At 42.5% G+C, this 16,012-nt stretch overlaps 1 protein-coding gene across 6 annotated transcripts in view; it reads left to right on the top strand.

Moving 5' to 3' along the window:
* Window positions 1-16,012, top strand: part of tsc2 (TSC complex subunit 2) — a 27,233-nt gene extending 11,221 nt beyond the window's left edge. For 3 of the 6 annotated variants that reach the window (XM_088006816.1, XM_014986659.2, XM_014986658.2), the window contains exons 25-41: window positions 358-452; window positions 3,441-3,581; window positions 5,917-6,078; window positions 6,278-6,439; window positions 6,684-6,796; window positions 7,067-7,309; window positions 7,424-7,672; window positions 10,687-10,832; window positions 11,774-12,381; window positions 12,942-13,020; window positions 13,496-13,582; window positions 14,106-14,292; window positions 14,373-14,512; window positions 14,593-14,671; window positions 14,744-14,835; window positions 15,488-15,586; window positions 15,683-16,012. In XM_088006816.1, the coding sequence (XP_087862942.1) occupies window positions 358-452; window positions 3,441-3,581; window positions 5,917-6,078; window positions 6,278-6,439; window positions 6,684-6,796; window positions 7,067-7,309; window positions 7,424-7,672; window positions 10,687-10,832; window positions 11,774-12,381; window positions 12,942-13,020; window positions 13,496-13,582; window positions 14,106-14,292; window positions 14,373-14,512; window positions 14,593-14,671; window positions 14,744-14,835; window positions 15,488-15,586; window positions 15,683-15,850 (2,850 nt within the window). In that variant the 3' untranslated portion in view covers window positions 15,851-16,012. Of the gene's footprint in view, window positions 1-357; window positions 453-3,440; window positions 3,582-5,916; window positions 6,079-6,277; window positions 6,440-6,683; window positions 6,797-7,066; window positions 7,310-7,423; window positions 7,673-9,039; window positions 9,130-10,686; window positions 10,833-11,773; window positions 12,382-12,941; window positions 13,021-13,495; window positions 13,583-14,105; window positions 14,293-14,372; window positions 14,513-14,592; window positions 14,672-14,743; window positions 14,836-15,487; window positions 15,587-15,682 lie in introns of all 6 variants that reach the window. The other 3 variants (XM_088006831.1, XM_088006825.1, XM_014986657.2) reach the window with 2 other exon arrangements.

The following is a 16,012-nucleotide window of genomic DNA, read 5'->3' as shown; positions in this document are numbered from 1 at the left end:
TGAACAGAAGATCAAAATGGGAGAAGTTACTCAATCTATGAAATAAAAACGAAAGCAGTAAAATCTTAATTAAAGTATGTCTGTTTTACTAATTAAAGTTAATTAGTCAGGTTGTATCGGGCTCAGGCTGGGTTGGATATAAACTCTATTTTTTTATTCTTTTTTGGGTTTCTGTGGGACATGTGCCACGTTTAAGGTGGAAAAATCCTCAAAATAATTTGTCTTACGCGTTTACATCACATTGTCCTGGCATTTAAACCCAGAGAGTGGTTTGAAACTCTGTTCTCAATGTTTTTGCCTCTGGACTGACTCGTGTCGGCGCATTTCAGAGTGAACCCTGCGAACGTTTCTCTGCAGGGCTTGCGCTCCAACGCCTTGCTTCCGTTTGACGACGGACACGAGCAAAGCCCCTTCCGCGCGCGGAGCACCAGCCTCAACGAGAGACCCAAAAGGTAAAGCACGTTTCCGCGCTCTGCTGACGTAGCAGCCGGCAGCACCGCACACAGCCCAATGTGGCCGACGTCAGGAGGGACGGGGGTAAATACGCTGATGTGTTTAACCGCTGTGACTCCTCTCAGGTTGCCATGGTGATCATTATTCCTTCTACATCTTCTGTTTGCGTTTTTAAAATCGATTCTGTCACAATTTGTCATGCCAAGCGATTCACAGTGGATGCTGTTTTAACGTCACTTGTGTGATGTTGTAGCATTTAATTTTTTTTTTTTTTTAGCTGCTAGCGTCGTATAACTCGGCTGTTTTTTTTTTTTTTTGTATTTTGTTTCTCACTCACTACTTTACAATCATACAAACACCAGGATGAGATCAGAGAAGAGCTGAAACTTTTTCCTCTTTCTCTATCATTTCACTGGTGTTTATGATGAGAAACACATTCTATGTCCATGAGGGGAACTCTGAGTTGTAAGCAGCCGTTCTTTGAGTAAGTTGTTTCTTTTCCGTTTTGCAGTTGAAGCAACTAAAACAAACAAACAGTACAAACATGGATATTGTTTTGGATGAAGTCTGTCCAGCTGAAATTGAATGACTCAAAACATTAAGAGCTGTAATTTTAGAACTATATTGTAAAATAAAAGCAGAAAAGTTATATTGGATATACTGTTTTATGGATTGGATCTTCATGTCACTAGAAAACTCAGAAAACACCATTGGCTGTTAGTTCTGCTCCCACCTGAACAGCATTTAAAAAAAACAACATATTCACTACACGGCTGTTGATTTTTCTTGCCTGAAAGTAACTGGAGCTAATTGGCAAATATTGTTCTATTGGAATATACATATACATATATATATATATATATATATATATATATATATATATATATATATATATATATATATATATATATATATGTTTTTTTTTTCAAGAGATTAGTTTGGTTTTGAACATAAAGAACTAAAGAACCTCATGGAAAATGCCAAACAAAAACGCCTCTTCCATCCTCCAAAATGCTTAACGAATGTGGTGTTTTCACTAATATTGGACTGATATCCAGTTTCAAGGGGTATTTGTAGCGTTGCAGTTTGTCAATTTGGAACCACAAACTCCTGTTTTGTTAATGTGACAGACTAACACAAAAGTGGTGCATATTGGTGAAGTGGAAGCGAACGCATGCATTGTTTTCATCGCAGATAAAAACCTTGAAAGTGTGGTGTTCATTTTAATCTGATACCACTAGATAAAATTCAGTGCAACCCGATGTCCGGTCTTTGATTTGTTTTTGTTTTTTTAGATCAAAACATACTGATTTGGTGTAAAAGCCACTGGATGTCTGTGGTCCTTGGTATCAAACTGAATTGGTGGTAATTTATTTACCATTTTTGTCGAGGGCCTCTGGCTGCAGTTTGGACGTTTGGTGTTTGATATAAAATGTCTGTGGTTGCAAAATGACAAAATATGACAAATGCAACTGGATTGAGAACCTCTGCTAGGTTCTCTTTGTGGTTCCTCTACTAATATTACACCAATAATCAACATTATCTCCAGTAGCTCACACATGGCATCATCATCCTTGTGCTTTTAATGTCTGCTGCAGGATTGGTGCTCAGCAGGTCATTACGTTCATTCATTCTATGTTGGTTTATTTTCAAGATTTTTCTTTTATTTTTTTAATCCAAACTTTTCTCGTATTCTTTCATATTTGACCTGCTTTTCTCCAATCCATAACTTTAGTCCAGTGGTTTGATTTTGTTCAATTTCGGATGTTTGCTTACTATTTTGCAAAGCCTGTGCTTTAGTCCTGTCATGGCCCAATCCTGCCACAATCCAGTAAACGCGTGTTTACTTCAGTCTTATGGATGTGATAATTTAAGAAAATGGAGATAATTATTTAGAACAAATCCAGATATTTAGACTATTGTCAATTTATTAAATACAGAATAAAAAAAACAGTTTGTGTGTTAAAATCATGTTTTTGTAGTAAAAATATTTTTGTACTTTAGTTCATGAAATGACAGACCAATGGCCTTTAGCAGGCTTTGCCCCGCCCCCTGACTTTGACAGGTAGAGTACAGATAAACACTTAAACTTGAGCATTTTGATTAAATTTAAATCATTTTATTTTAATTATTAGATATTATTAGTGTTTTAAACGCAGAACATAAATAACATCTATAACATTTAAACATTTATTTGTGTTTTATCAGAACACAAATATTTTCTGATAAAACAGAACACATTTCTGTGTTATCAGAAATGTGTTACGTGTTAAAATGTGAATATTTTAACATACTTCAGCATTTATTTAGCAACTTATTTATGTATTTATGGATTGTGGCATTTTGGTCCTCCATATGACCCACCCCTACTTCTATAATTCTGTCACATTAGTCGTTTCCGTCACTTTGAACCTGCTGAAATGTGTATTTTGTTGCTCTCCTGAATACTTCCTGTGTGTTTTTTGGTTTCTGAGTAGCAGAGGCTGTTTGATCCTCTGCTTTGTAGCTGGTGTGTTTTTTATTTTTTGGTTTTACCCTTTCTTAAATCCTCTTTTCTTTCTCCTTTCTCCTGTTATCTGACTCATGTTGTTCACTGCTGTTAATTTTCACCTTATGTTTGTTTTTTGTTTCTTTATTTGACCCCTCCTCCTCCTCCTCTGCTGCCTCCTGCGATTGGGTGCTGCGTTGTGGTTGTGGTTTTGGGGGTGGTTGTGTCATCCTGGATCCTCCCCTCCCACATTGCTCCTGGCCCCGCCCCTCCTCTGATGTCTGTGCTCTGTGCCCCGCCCTCCTCCCCTCACCCTGCGTGGCGTTCGCTCCCTCCCCCGTCAACTGCTCGTGTCGCTGCGGTGCTCGGGTGATGATTCCTGCTGTCTCCTGGTGTACTTTTGAAAAACCACTCCTTCCACTATTGCTCCCAAACCACTTCCATCGTCACGACAACCCACCCCTTTACCGCCCAACGTAATGCCGACCTCGGCCCCCAGCCTGCGGGCTGGAAAAGTGGCAAAGCCGGCAGCATCTGTAGCCAATAGCAGCAGCTCTCCAGTTAAAGAGCTGAGGGACCTTTCGGCCATGGAGGCTTTCCGCTCCCGCAGCATCAGCGTCTCCGAACACGCGGTTCGCAGGTTAGAAAAGAATCTCCTTGGTAACGAAGCAAAAACAACAAAAAAACCAAAACAAAACCAACAGTAGCAGCTTAAACACTTGTTGCTTCCTCCATGGGATGGCTGATGGGGGGTCAGATGGGTCCGTCGAGGAGTCGTAGGGGGTTGTTGTAAGCGGGACTCCTAGAATGGGTGGTGCATGCTGGAGGAAGGTGTGTGATGGCCTCTTTGATTTGTTTTCGGCTGTCTCTGCACATGTGCTGTTTTGGATTTTGTTCCTATGATTTGCTTTTGCATGCCGTGTTTGTTGAAGCCATTGGAAAACATCATTATCCACTTTGATGTTTTTGTTTTTATTTTTTGCTCTAACACAACTTTTTTAAAAAATTTTTTTAAAATGATTTTATGATTTGTTTGCACTTTTTGATTCAGCTTTACTTTTTTTGTTGCTGGGTGAATTGCTGACTGGTTTCGATTGGCTTTAGTATCAAATGAATGCCAAGAGGGACTGGTGCCGAGCACGTGCGTTCAAAATGGCGCCGCCTTTATTTCCCTTTGACAGCAACAATGACCCACAGCTTTGGTCTCTTTCGCTCAGGGCGGGGCGGGCACTTCTGCTTCCTCTGCCAGTGATGGGCACAACAGCTTTCTTTGCCTGCTTGACATGTTTTTGGTTTCATTTGGCTTCACTATGACCATGGCAATCTATTAGGCTGGGATGATGGGGAGTAGCTTGGGCTGAGGTGAAACTCTGACTAAAAAGTTCTGCACACACTCACAGATTGTATCTGCATCACTTGTGTGCCTCATTTCTGCTCGTGTGTCTGAGTAAAAGGAGATCGAACGCTGCAGCTTAATGTGGTTACAGTTCTGCTACAGAGCCTTGGAAAACGTTTTCGCACCTCTTGAGCTGTTTCACCTCATAACCAGAAATATCTACATGATGCTGTGGGATTTTACATGATGGGCCGACACGAATAAGAGAAAACACATTATCTCTATCACAGATATATTTCTTTGCTAAATCTGGAAATCCTTAAAGGGGCGGCGTCATGTATTTCACAGTTATGTGATGCGTTATGTTGGTCCATCACATAAAATTCCCCCCAAAAATTCTGTTTTATAAACAGAACTAGTAATGGCAGACACATTACGCAACAAAACGGCAACATGCGTAACTTTTGGTTGACGGACTGTTTAATTAGAAAACTGCAGCGTCGATCTTCTTCACCTGCTTTTATCTGTTGAAAGGCTGCAGATATATGTGTTTTCCTTCCTGAAATGCAAGTTTGTTTCATTTTGTTAAACCTGTGTCCATGTGGGCACCAACTCCAACATGACCATATTTAACACTTATCAGTTTTATTTATTTCCATTGATCATTTACTTTAAAAGCATAGAAATATTTAACTTTGACGGCTATAAATTTGGAGTGTTAAGTGGTTGTGTTTTTATAGAGTTTGTGCCCACTGCACATCCAAAAAAATAAAAAATTAAAGGAGAAGAAATAAAGGTAAGAGAAGGAAAATATTGTAAATATGATTTAATTCACATTCCAGGGCTTGGTCTGAATGAGAGTTTTATATTTCTCCTTCTAAAAGGATAATATTTGTGACATGAAGCCATTTTAATTATTAATTTTCCTACGTTTGTTCGCAGACCTTATTGTCTGGAGAGAGAAAGCAATAATAAACAAGCAAATTAGTGCATCAAGAGGCAGAAGTAAAACTAAATTAGTTCACTTTGATGCATTCAGTTAATATTCAGTTGTTTCTGCCCATCTATTATTTGTAGCTTTATTTCTTTTTTAGGTTTTTCTGTCTTAGTGATTTGGATTTGAAACAGTCTTGAATAATCCCTCCTCCTGTCAACAACAGAGGCGTCTCGGTCCACCTGAAGTGTGGCTCTGAAACGGTCGTTACGACCACAGACTGTCCAAATTGGACTGGACACAGATGGAGATTTGACTCACTCTTTGCTGTTCCTTTCTGTCTGATTTGAGTCAAAAATATATCATTAAATTAGTCCCTTCAGCAGAACTGCCTGCATAAAACTAACCGAACAAAAAATATCCTCGGCGCTCATTCAGACCAAGCTGCAGCCTTTGTCTGTGTTTTGTGCGCTTATCATTTTGTATGCATGTCTAAGCGTGCATATAAACGCTCGTTTTGCATGTGGTGTAGGTAGAAACGTGATTACCGGTGTGTTGCCTCTGCGTTTTTTTTAAAATTCCCATTTAATTCCTGTTGTCTCGGCGCATGCACGCCTACGTTCACTGACGGTGCATGCCTTTCTCTTGCTCCCCTGCTGTTTAGCAATTTCTCATTTGTTCCTCCCCTCCCCCCCAATCTTTTAGGATGCACACTTCTACCACGACCTGCAGTCTGGGCTCTGCTGATGAAAATGCAGTGACTCAGGCCGATGAGGGACTCAAGACCGTCCACCTGGAGCTCACGGAGACGTGTCTGGACATGATGGCGCGATACGTATTCTCAAACTTCTCTGCTCTGCCAAAGAGGTTTGTGGTGGCCTGTTTGTCATTGTGTTTGGATGCGTCTCTCTCTAAACCAGATGTTTAAATGGCTCGTCACCAGTCGGGACCGAACGGGCTGGAAATGGTCAAGATTTTGGCCACCGGTTGATTTCTCTCGCAGTTTCAGTATTTCTGCTGGATTGTTGTATTTGTGGAGTCAAACAAAGACCTGCTGTCGCCTCAGGTCTCCGATCGCTGAGTTTCTGTTAGCCGGAGGTCGCAGCATGACCTGGTTGGTGGGCAACAAGCTTGTCACCATCACAACGAGCGGCGGTGTCAGAACGCAAGCGTTGCTGGGAATGGATATGTCAGAGCGTCTGGGAGGCGGCGGAGGAGAAATGACCAGGTGATGCTAGCTTTGTTGTTTTTTTCACCTATCTGACAACCTCGCATGTACTTCTTATCAAGTAGTAAAAATTCCTCTTAGCTGTTTGTCTTTAAGAAAAAACACATTTATTCCATTTACAGACAGTTTTATAAACAGTCTGAATTTCCTAAAGGCAAAGATTTTTTTTCAATTTTTCTTTCTTCTACTACTTCGCTCGATCTGCGAGGATCTCTGAACTTCCTTTGCTCCGTTGCGTTTGCAGGTCAGATCCGTCTCTTCACACCCGAATGACTAAAGAGGCTCCGGCCAAACTGGAGTCGCAGTCCAGTCAGCAGCAGAGCAGAACAACTCGGACGCGAGTCCGCTCCAGGTCAGGTGAGACTTGCTCGGTTTCGCAGACGATCGCCAGCTGTAGAGCTCCTGAAATCAGGTAGCTTTCATTTCCTCCTGGACGTGTCACTCTGTCCATGTGGTTGTTTCCTGACTTTCTCTGTGTTGTTTTTATTCTTATTCTCTAAATTGCTGGTCTGCGTTCTTTTTCTTCCTCTTTTCGGCGTAAATGTCTCATCCGAGCATCTTTTTGTCTGCAGTTCAGTCTGAAGGACGTCTGTCTTTGTGATTAAAGAGACTCCCCTCGTTCTGCAGGTGGCCACGCTCTGCGTGCCGGTCCTATTCCGAGTCTCAGTCCTCTGGTTTCCCCCTCTGAGGGAGAGTTGGCCTCTCCTCTGTCTCCTTCCTCTGGCCCCGGCCTGGACGGCGTCGGTCCTCCCTCCTCCACAGCTGCCACTCTGTCTGCCCCCCCTCCGCTCAAAGACAACCCCAGCCTCGCCGAATTTGTTCCAATGCTCACTCAAGGCTGGGCAGAGATCTTCATACGGAGACCCTCAGGTACATCATCCCTGGGCTAGGCCCTTCCTGTTTTTTTTTTTGTTTTTTTTAAATCCACTATTACAACCTGATTCAACAGCACAGTTGTGTCTCCCTGGCGCTCCGTCACCTCAGGTAACACCAGCTGGCTGATGTGTCTGGAGAACCCGCCCAGCCCCTTCTCCTCTGAGCTGGGCAACTTGCCGCTGCAGGAGCTCTCCACCGTCCTGATGGCGATGGAGGGAGTGAAGGAGCCTCCCACTCAGACAGCCAGCGCTCCAGCCAGCACGGCCACCCCAGCGCCAACGTCCGCCTCCGAACCGCTCACTCAAACACACAGCGGCGCCGGAGGAAAGGCCAACCTGTTTCAGCGCTCCAGCACCGGTGAGTTTCAGGATAAGGAGTCTTGGCGGACATGTTTGGGGTTGTAACGAGATCTCTTGATATTAAAACGTCACAATGTGTCTCGCTGAAGTGACTAGCAAGGCCTCGTCTGATGAAGATGCTCCAGCTGTTAATTTGTTTGGGTTTCCAGTAGGAACGATAAACAGTGACAGAATAAAACAATTGTGAGCAGGGCTGAAGAAATTAATTGGAATAATCATAACTGAACGATCATTGAAATAATTGTAAGGTAATTTACTAATCAATTAATCGCTAATTGGAGTATACAGACTCAAAAAAGACAATTTTTGAGCTGCAAGAACAACATAGTGAGAGCCGTAATTAACCCAGAACTGAACAAAAATATAAACATTTTGCATTTAGGATGAAAAAAAATCTTGTAGATATGTTATAGCTCTAGCTTCACGTGGTTCACATTTTCTAAAATCCTGTTGAGCACCGTTTGCCATCCAGTTTTTAATCTGTTAACATTTAGTAACATTAACAGTTCATTTTGTGTCAGACCAGCCAAAATATTGGGTATGTGTGACAGATGGAGCACAGAATCTTTACTACAAAATTTAAAATGCATAGTGCGTTGTTTGCAGTCCGCTGTGAGTTAAACCATATTTTCTCAGTAGGGTTTAGCTCTGGGATTTGACTAGGCCTTTCTGACACACATCCTGTACTTTAAACCAGTGGTGTACAAACTTTTTGTCACACAGACCAAAATCTTCAAATTGAAAGAAGTCTGGGAATAGAACAATATTTATCTCCTTTTAAAAACTAAACACATATTCTCTGTCCTTTCCTGTAATTTTAACAATAAACCAAACAGCCAGATCTCAAACATTTCTTTTCTAGAAAAAAGGTTAGAATTGATTGAAAATCTCACCGTTAAAGTTTTGGATAAAATCTGTATTGTCTGTGGACAAATTGTGGGAAGGTTTAACTTCTACAGATGCCAAGTGTGTCTGCATCCCAGTCAGTAATTATGTCCTTCAAAGCTCTGCGCTCAGTGCCGACTTACCCATCACTGCTTAGTCTCATTGGATCGGTTCCCAAATGACCAGCTGGTAAGAAAACGGACTCATCCTTTTAATCTTTTTAATTCTGTAATGTTTTTTTGCAGCAGTTTTGTTCTTTTTTTTATTCTGGACTTCATTTTTGAATTTATTTTGTCTTTACTCTTTATTTACTCCCATTATCACATCTTTTTTTTTTCACTCTTTTTTTCCCCCCCTCCTTTTTCCTGATTGGATTCTTCATCATGGTGGAAATGCTGGTTTGTGATTGGCTGTGGTGTGTTTTGTGACTCGATCTGCCCCCGTTTACCCCCCAACCCCTCCCGTTCATCCCGCCTGCAGTGGGCGGCTCGCTCTGGTCTCTGGGTTTGGCCAGTGGCCCCCCAGGACCTCCGGCTCCTGGCAGGTTGCACAGGAGCATTTCCTGGGCAGGTACCGTCATCATGTGTGACCCCACTCCTCTTCCTCCCCCCCTGCTTTCCAGAAAACCCCTGCGGTGGTATATTTCTCCTCACTTGTACAAAACGGCGGTTCTTTCAGACACAACGCAGAGACACTTTTGAGTCACTCTGGAAAATTTGAACTGAAATATTGAACAGATGAGACAAAAATATGTAACATCCGTATCCATTTAGGAAACACATTAACTTTTAAAACAGTAAGGGGAATGGGTAATGAATATCTTGCAACATGTTTTCTTTTTTTTTTTCCACTTACAGAGTAAAGATTACGAGAATAAAGTGATACGAAATGAAAGTCTTAATAGTATGAAAATGAAGTCGTATTATTTTGTGAATACATCTGTAATGTTACCAGAATAAAGTTGTGGAAAACACGTCGGCATCAGCTTATAATCAGGAGCAGGAAACGGCCTGCTGCTGCTATTATGACTTTATTTTCACATCACTGCGACGATTCTGGTAATCTTACAACTTGTAATGTTGACTGTTTTGTGTTATTTTGATTTTTATTCTCATAACAATACGACTATTTGCAATTTTTTATTTTTTCTTAGCCCTAAGGCTTTGTGATAGAAGGCAACACTTTCCCCTGAAGTCTCCTCTGAAAACATCGGCATCTTTAGCTTTCTAAACTGGTGAAATCCTGACAGGATCTTGTAAATAATGGAGCTCAGAACTTCACAATTTTCATTAGGAACAATTATGAAATCACTAAACTATAACTTTGTACTTTTCACTCCAAGTGAAAGTACAAAGTTCCTTTAATTTGTCTTGTTGGTTTTCTAACCTGCAGACATGAAGTAAAACTCTGTTGTGTCTTACGACCGGCTGTTTTACGCTCAAACTTTGTACAAGTTGGGAACCTCACCGTCCCTGCTTTCCATGAACGTCTCTTCCTAACCCCGGAGGGAAGGTCATCTGTGACCGATGACCAAGTCGTGCCTCCTCCTGGATCAGTCAATCAGTAGCAGAGGAAAAGTGGAATTAGTGTAGTTTTTGACCCCTCCTTTGATTCTTTTTTTTCTCTTCTCTTTCCTTCCCAATGCCTAACGCTCAAATTCCTGAAATATACCCCCAGGCAACTTCTGTTAACAGGAAAGCCCAGATCTCACTAGGCACTTCTTTGCTCTACTGGGAAGCCAGTGAAGCAGAGAAGCGGCCGAAGTTGCATGAATCTGAATGATAATGGAGTAGGCGAGCGTGTGATGAATAGAAACAACCTGCCGAACTGATCTGAGCTCCTCAGCACTTCTGTGTGTGATTCTCTGTAGGTCGTGACCTCCTCCACGGGCCTGAGCCTGCTGATTGATGCTCAAATGTTTTTGATTCCATTTCCATGTCAGAATGAATCATTTGCCTCTAAAATCTTCAGAGAGACTGTGTCAATAATAACTACTGACAGCTGCTAAAATATTTACTCCTTCACTCTTACAGCAGTACGCGTCTGTGTGACTAACCTGGATGTAGCTCGGAGTGAACTGTTTGACGCGTCTCTCCCGTCTGTAACGACCGATGTGTCCTGCTGCAGACTCCGTGGTGGTTCCGGAGGAGGGTTCAGGGGTCGCGGCAGAGAACGCCCCCCTCGAGTGGGTGGAGGGTGAAGAGTTTGAGCCGATTCCCTCCGAGCCCATATTCATGTCTGACAAGGCGCCGCTCCCCGGACCGCTCAGCAGGGTGAGTCGAACCGGCTGTGGCCCAAACGAACCCAAGGAAGCCGATTCTGACAAGAACCGATGGTTCCTGCAGGAATTTGTTTCCGTTTGACTCTCGAGGGTTCGATGTGATAAACGGGCTGCTTTTGTGTTTTGCTTATGACTACAGCGAAGAACAAAAACCGTTTATTTTCACCCACTCGCGTTCAAACTTAATGGAGTATGGGGGCCGTTTTAAAAGGACAGAATGAGGAAAGTGGTGAGAGCAAATGCTTTTTATTAGATTTGTTCACATTTGCGTTTATTTGCAGGCCTGCCAGGATAACATGTTTTGCTGAGCAGTAAATGACCCTGCAATTCATTTTCTTTTTGGAGGCAACTTTCAAGTAATGTATTAATGCAAGTAGTACTTTCTCTAAGATCAATAAACTTTAAATTGAATCCCTTAAATAAATTAAGTTTATTAAATAAACATAAATTCACACTCAAATGTATGAGTTTATGAAAATGTTCAGCAAGAGGCTGTCACCAAGATTAATTTAAAGGTTTTTTTTTATGCTTGACCTTTTTATTCTACGTCAATAAATGATGATGGAAAACACTGTTGGAGACATAATTTTTAAAAAACAAAAAAACAAAAACAGGATTGTCGTATTTGTTTTATTGTAAATGTGTTGGGTTTTTTTTTATAATTTGGGACAGAAAAAAAAACATGTTTGGTAGATTATAAATAATATTTTTGTTGCACCCTGATGCATGCTGGGATCATCTGGTTTGGTTATTATGCCATAAATCAACTTGATTCCTCTTGGAACTAAATTGGATATATTCTTTATTACTTTCTGAAAGTAATAAAATCTTTTTTTTTTTTTTTTTTTTTTTTTTTTTTTACAATTTTACGAGTTAATCTGCTAGAATATGCTGAAGGAATAATGCTGTCTGTGCCTTCTGCCTGACTTTCAGTCCTCCTCCACCTCCAGTCAGGATGATGAGAAATCCACTCTGGAGGAGGTGAGCGAAGGAGCGATTCCCATCGACCAGCCCAGCGTCGGCCCCTCCACCCCGGGCAGCCAGGGCCCTGAGCTTCCTTTTCAGAGCCACTCTCAGTCCCAGGGTCACGGCCTGAACAAGTCGAGCTCCTCCCCGGAGCTGCAGACGCTGCCAGAGGCCTTCACCAAAGCAGCGCTGGAGTCTGAGAAAAGCCAGGGCGACGCCGCTCGGCCCAGAGCGCCCTCAGATGGCAAGCCTCAGACACTGCAGCAGCCCTGCCCGGACAAGGACAAAGCAGAGGGGAGCACCGGGGCGGACTTCAACGGCCCAGGAGGTCCGGTCCAGGGCGGCGAGGGCTCCGGCTTGTCGTCTCAGAGCGGAGGAGCTGCCATGAAGTTGGCTTTTCCGGCAGCGCCAGCTCTGCCTGGACCCATCTCCCCCGGCGGAGGCCACCGACCCCGAGGTCACACCATCTCCGTCTCCGCCCCGTCCTCCAGGAGAGAGAGGAAGACCGAGAGGGACTCGTATCACGGCCGACCCGGACCCAGCAACGCAGAGAAGATCTCCGGACTGAGTCCCAGGTAGTCGGGGCAGATTGTTAAAGGCAGGACTGGACCTGGGCTTAAATCCACTGTTAATGGACAGATGGGGGGGGAAAAACCCAAAGACCTGAACTTGATCTGCATTTTCTGCAGTAGGAGTTTTGCTAAATCTCCACTCAGGTTTTAAGTTTATTTTTTTGAAGATTACATTGAGAGATTTACATTTCCAATTCATGAGGGATTCTCTGGAGCCCCTTTGAGTAGTCAGTGTCTTCCCTGCACCAGACTGATCAAATGGTAGCCTAAGCCTACAAGCTTAGGCTACTTGTAAGCTTGTAGCCTACAAGTGAAGCCTACAAGCTTCACTTGTAGGCTGAACAAATCAATCCATCTTAGGAGCATAAAGTTTTATATCTAAAATCTAAATTTAATCAGAATACCACTGTAAAATAATTTCTAAAATAATATTAAATCATAGCGGCTATGCAGATTTATTTGCTTTTAAAAGCTTCATTTATGTTTACCTCTTTAGAAATTTTTTTTATGTGAAGATTCTCATTCCAGGATCATTTCTTGAAACATTTTTTTTTTCTTTTTAGCTTTGTCTTCCTTCAGCTATATCACTCTCCTTTCTTTGGGAATGAAGCCAATAAGCCGCTGCTGCTGCCCAAAACTCAGGTAAGCCGCCTCTTCCCCATGCCGGTCCGATCCAGCCAATGAAAACGAAGCGCTGCCGCATAAACGGTCAAAAGAAAGCAAACTCTCTTCCAGTTTCTAGGAACATATTGAAAATGATCTGGTCTTCATGATGTGTGGAAATGATTGAAATGTAACCACAAGTGCACGAGACACAGAACTGGTTCCATACTGGTATTTACATGTATAAAATAATAAGTCAAAAATTAAGTAAATCCTTTCATTCAACCGCTTGTATTGATTTCATGACCTGGTAAAGATTGGATCATTCTCTTTTTATGTCTGGAAATGTAAGATTTTACATTCTATAAATGATGCAGAATTACTGCAAAAGTGTGATAATTTGCCTCAGAAATGTAAATACCTGACGAACGGTGGCGCCATGACGGTCCAGTCACGGCGCCACCATTAACCCTTCGTTGTCCGCTGTGCGTCCGTCCTGTCTCCCCGGCTGCAGGTGATCGATCGGGCTGTGAAGGTTCTGGACCAGATGCCTCCTTACGACACCCATAAGATTGGAGTCGTGTTTGTTGGAGCTGGCCAGGTGGGAACACATCTCTCATTACATCATACGCAGCTGTGAAAAGCGATTTGGGGAGACCAGCAGCAATTAAAAACACCTGGTGTAACTGTGCACCTACTGAGTTTATCACACCGAGGGCAACGCTGCTGCTGAGAGCATAAATGAAGGCTTAATGGAGGAATTTGATTTGTAAAGCATTTTTATTACAACTGAAGGTAATAGTTTCTTGATCGTGTTATAAAATGGCTTCCACGTTAAGGAAAATGTGGAACAGTAATTACCCCTACACCTCGTAACAGGTTCATAATGCATAATGTTTAAAACCTTTCAGACTACTCCATGTTGTCAGATTCTGTTCTTCATTACTTGAAAACTGCAGATTATTTTCTCTGGTTACTTCGTCTCATATATATATTACCATTTCTTTAATGATGTAAGACATTTAGGTGTGGCAAAATAGCAAACGCAGAAGGAGCTTGTAAGCATTTGCAAATACTTTCTCGCAGCACCGGCCACCTTCATCCTCTTCGTTCTCTCTCTTCAGGTCAACAACGAAGTCGCCATCCTGTCCAACGAATACGGGTCGAACCGCTACGCCGCCTTCCTCACCGGCCTCGGCAAACTGATCCACCTGAAGGACTGCGACCCCGACCAGATCTTCCTGGGCGGGCTCGACCAGTACGGCGACGACGGAGAGTTCACCTACTGTTGGCACGACGACATCATGCAGGGTGCGTGCACTCGCGTCACAACTCCGGCTGTTTCCACGGCGGCTGGCGGTTAAGCTTTAAACGAAACCGTGTGTCCACAGCCATCTTCCACATAGCCACGCTGATGCCGAACAGAGAGAGCGACAAGGGCTGCTGCAACAAGAAGCGACACATCGGCAACGACTTCGTCATGGTGGTCTATAACGACTCGGGGGAAGATTACAAACTGGGCACCATAAAGGTAAATGTGCAAACTCATTCGGAGAAATCGCTAGAAGGCATTTTAGCTTTCATTACAAAGTACGTTTCTCTCCGTTTCAGGGTCAATTTAATTTCGTCGAAGTCGTTATTAAGCCACTGGACTATGAATGTAATCTCGTGTCCCTGCAGTGTCGGAAAGGTGAGAGTTGATTGCTGCCATGTTTTGCTCCTCGTCATCATCGATGCGACTCATTTTATTCTACATTTTCAGACCTGGAGGGCCTGGTTGATACCACCGTTGCAAAAATCATATCTGACCGCAACCTGCCACTCTTAGTTCGACAGATGGCTCTGCATGCAAATGTGAGTCTGATCTGCAGAGTCTTGTGAAAATATTCACCTCTGTTGAAGTTTTTCCACGTTTTGTCAAGTTTCACCCAGAAACCTCAATGCTTCTCATTTGTTTTTCTATCATAGACCAACTCAAATTAGCATAATTGTGAAGCAGAAGGAAAATGATGCATAGTTTTAAACTTCACATCAGTCTCCTTCGCTTGTACTCGTGTTTCTCGATCTTCATGATGATGTTTGTTCACTAATGTTCTCTAACAAACCTCTGATTATTTGGATTCATACTGAGATGGAATGAATCCAGTCAGACTTATTAATTAGGTGGAGTTTGAAGGTGTCACATTAGCAGATTAAATATTTATGCATTACACACTTTCCATAAAAGTGTCAAAGTCATGTTTTCTTTCTCTTTTCTGCTACTTTATCATATAAATCTCCCAATAAAATAAATGGAGGTTTGTGAAATTGACATTAGAAAATATGAAATACTTTCAGGTAGTAAAAAGCACAGAAGCACTAAACCAACATTGAAGGAAAAAAAACAACTTTCTTGTACACACTATGTAGATTTTTTTTTTGTTTTTATCTATTCTGTGAAAAGACTCTTCACATTCAGTTTCTTCCCTAAACTCCCCCAGAATAAATCTTTGTTTCCTGTGTCTAGATGGCTTCTTTGGTGCATCAGTACAGAGCGAATCCCTCGGATGCTTATGCTTCCAAGTGGCTTGCCAGATTACGACACATAAAGAGGATCAGGACCAGAGTAAGTTTAAAAACTAGAGAACTAAAACGTTTTCCCACTTAACGTTTGCCAGTCTGAATTTAAACCGTCTTTTCCCAACTCTGTGCCGCGCCTCAGGCTCAAGAAGACATCCAGTCCCGTTCGACTCCGGGAATCTCACTGACCCAAGGACACACTCAGCAGAATAAAGCATTTCAACAAGGAGCTTCAGCTCCGACTCCCGAAATGTCGGGACAGAGAAAAAGACTTGTTTCGACGGTGGACGACTTTACTGATTTTGTTTGACTTTGTTTGCAGGGGTGACTTTGTTTGGCAGACTGAACACACACGCGCACGCGCGCACGCACACACACGCGCAAGCACACTCTTTCTCACACACACAGAAACACAGACTGGTTGTGTTTGTGTCAACTACTGTATGAATTAAAGTGATAATTTAAAAAAAAA

The sequence above is a fragment of the Poecilia mexicana genome, unplaced genomic scaffold, assembly GCF_051168715.1.
Source record: "Poecilia mexicana isolate PSO_F unplaced genomic scaffold, ASM5116871v1 scaffold_1, whole genome shotgun sequence".
Classification (NCBI taxonomy): Eukaryota; Metazoa; Chordata; class Actinopteri; order Cyprinodontiformes; family Poeciliidae; genus Poecilia; species Poecilia mexicana.
Note: the sequence above shows the minus strand (reverse complement) of the source record. Positions and strands in the feature narration are given on the sequence as shown.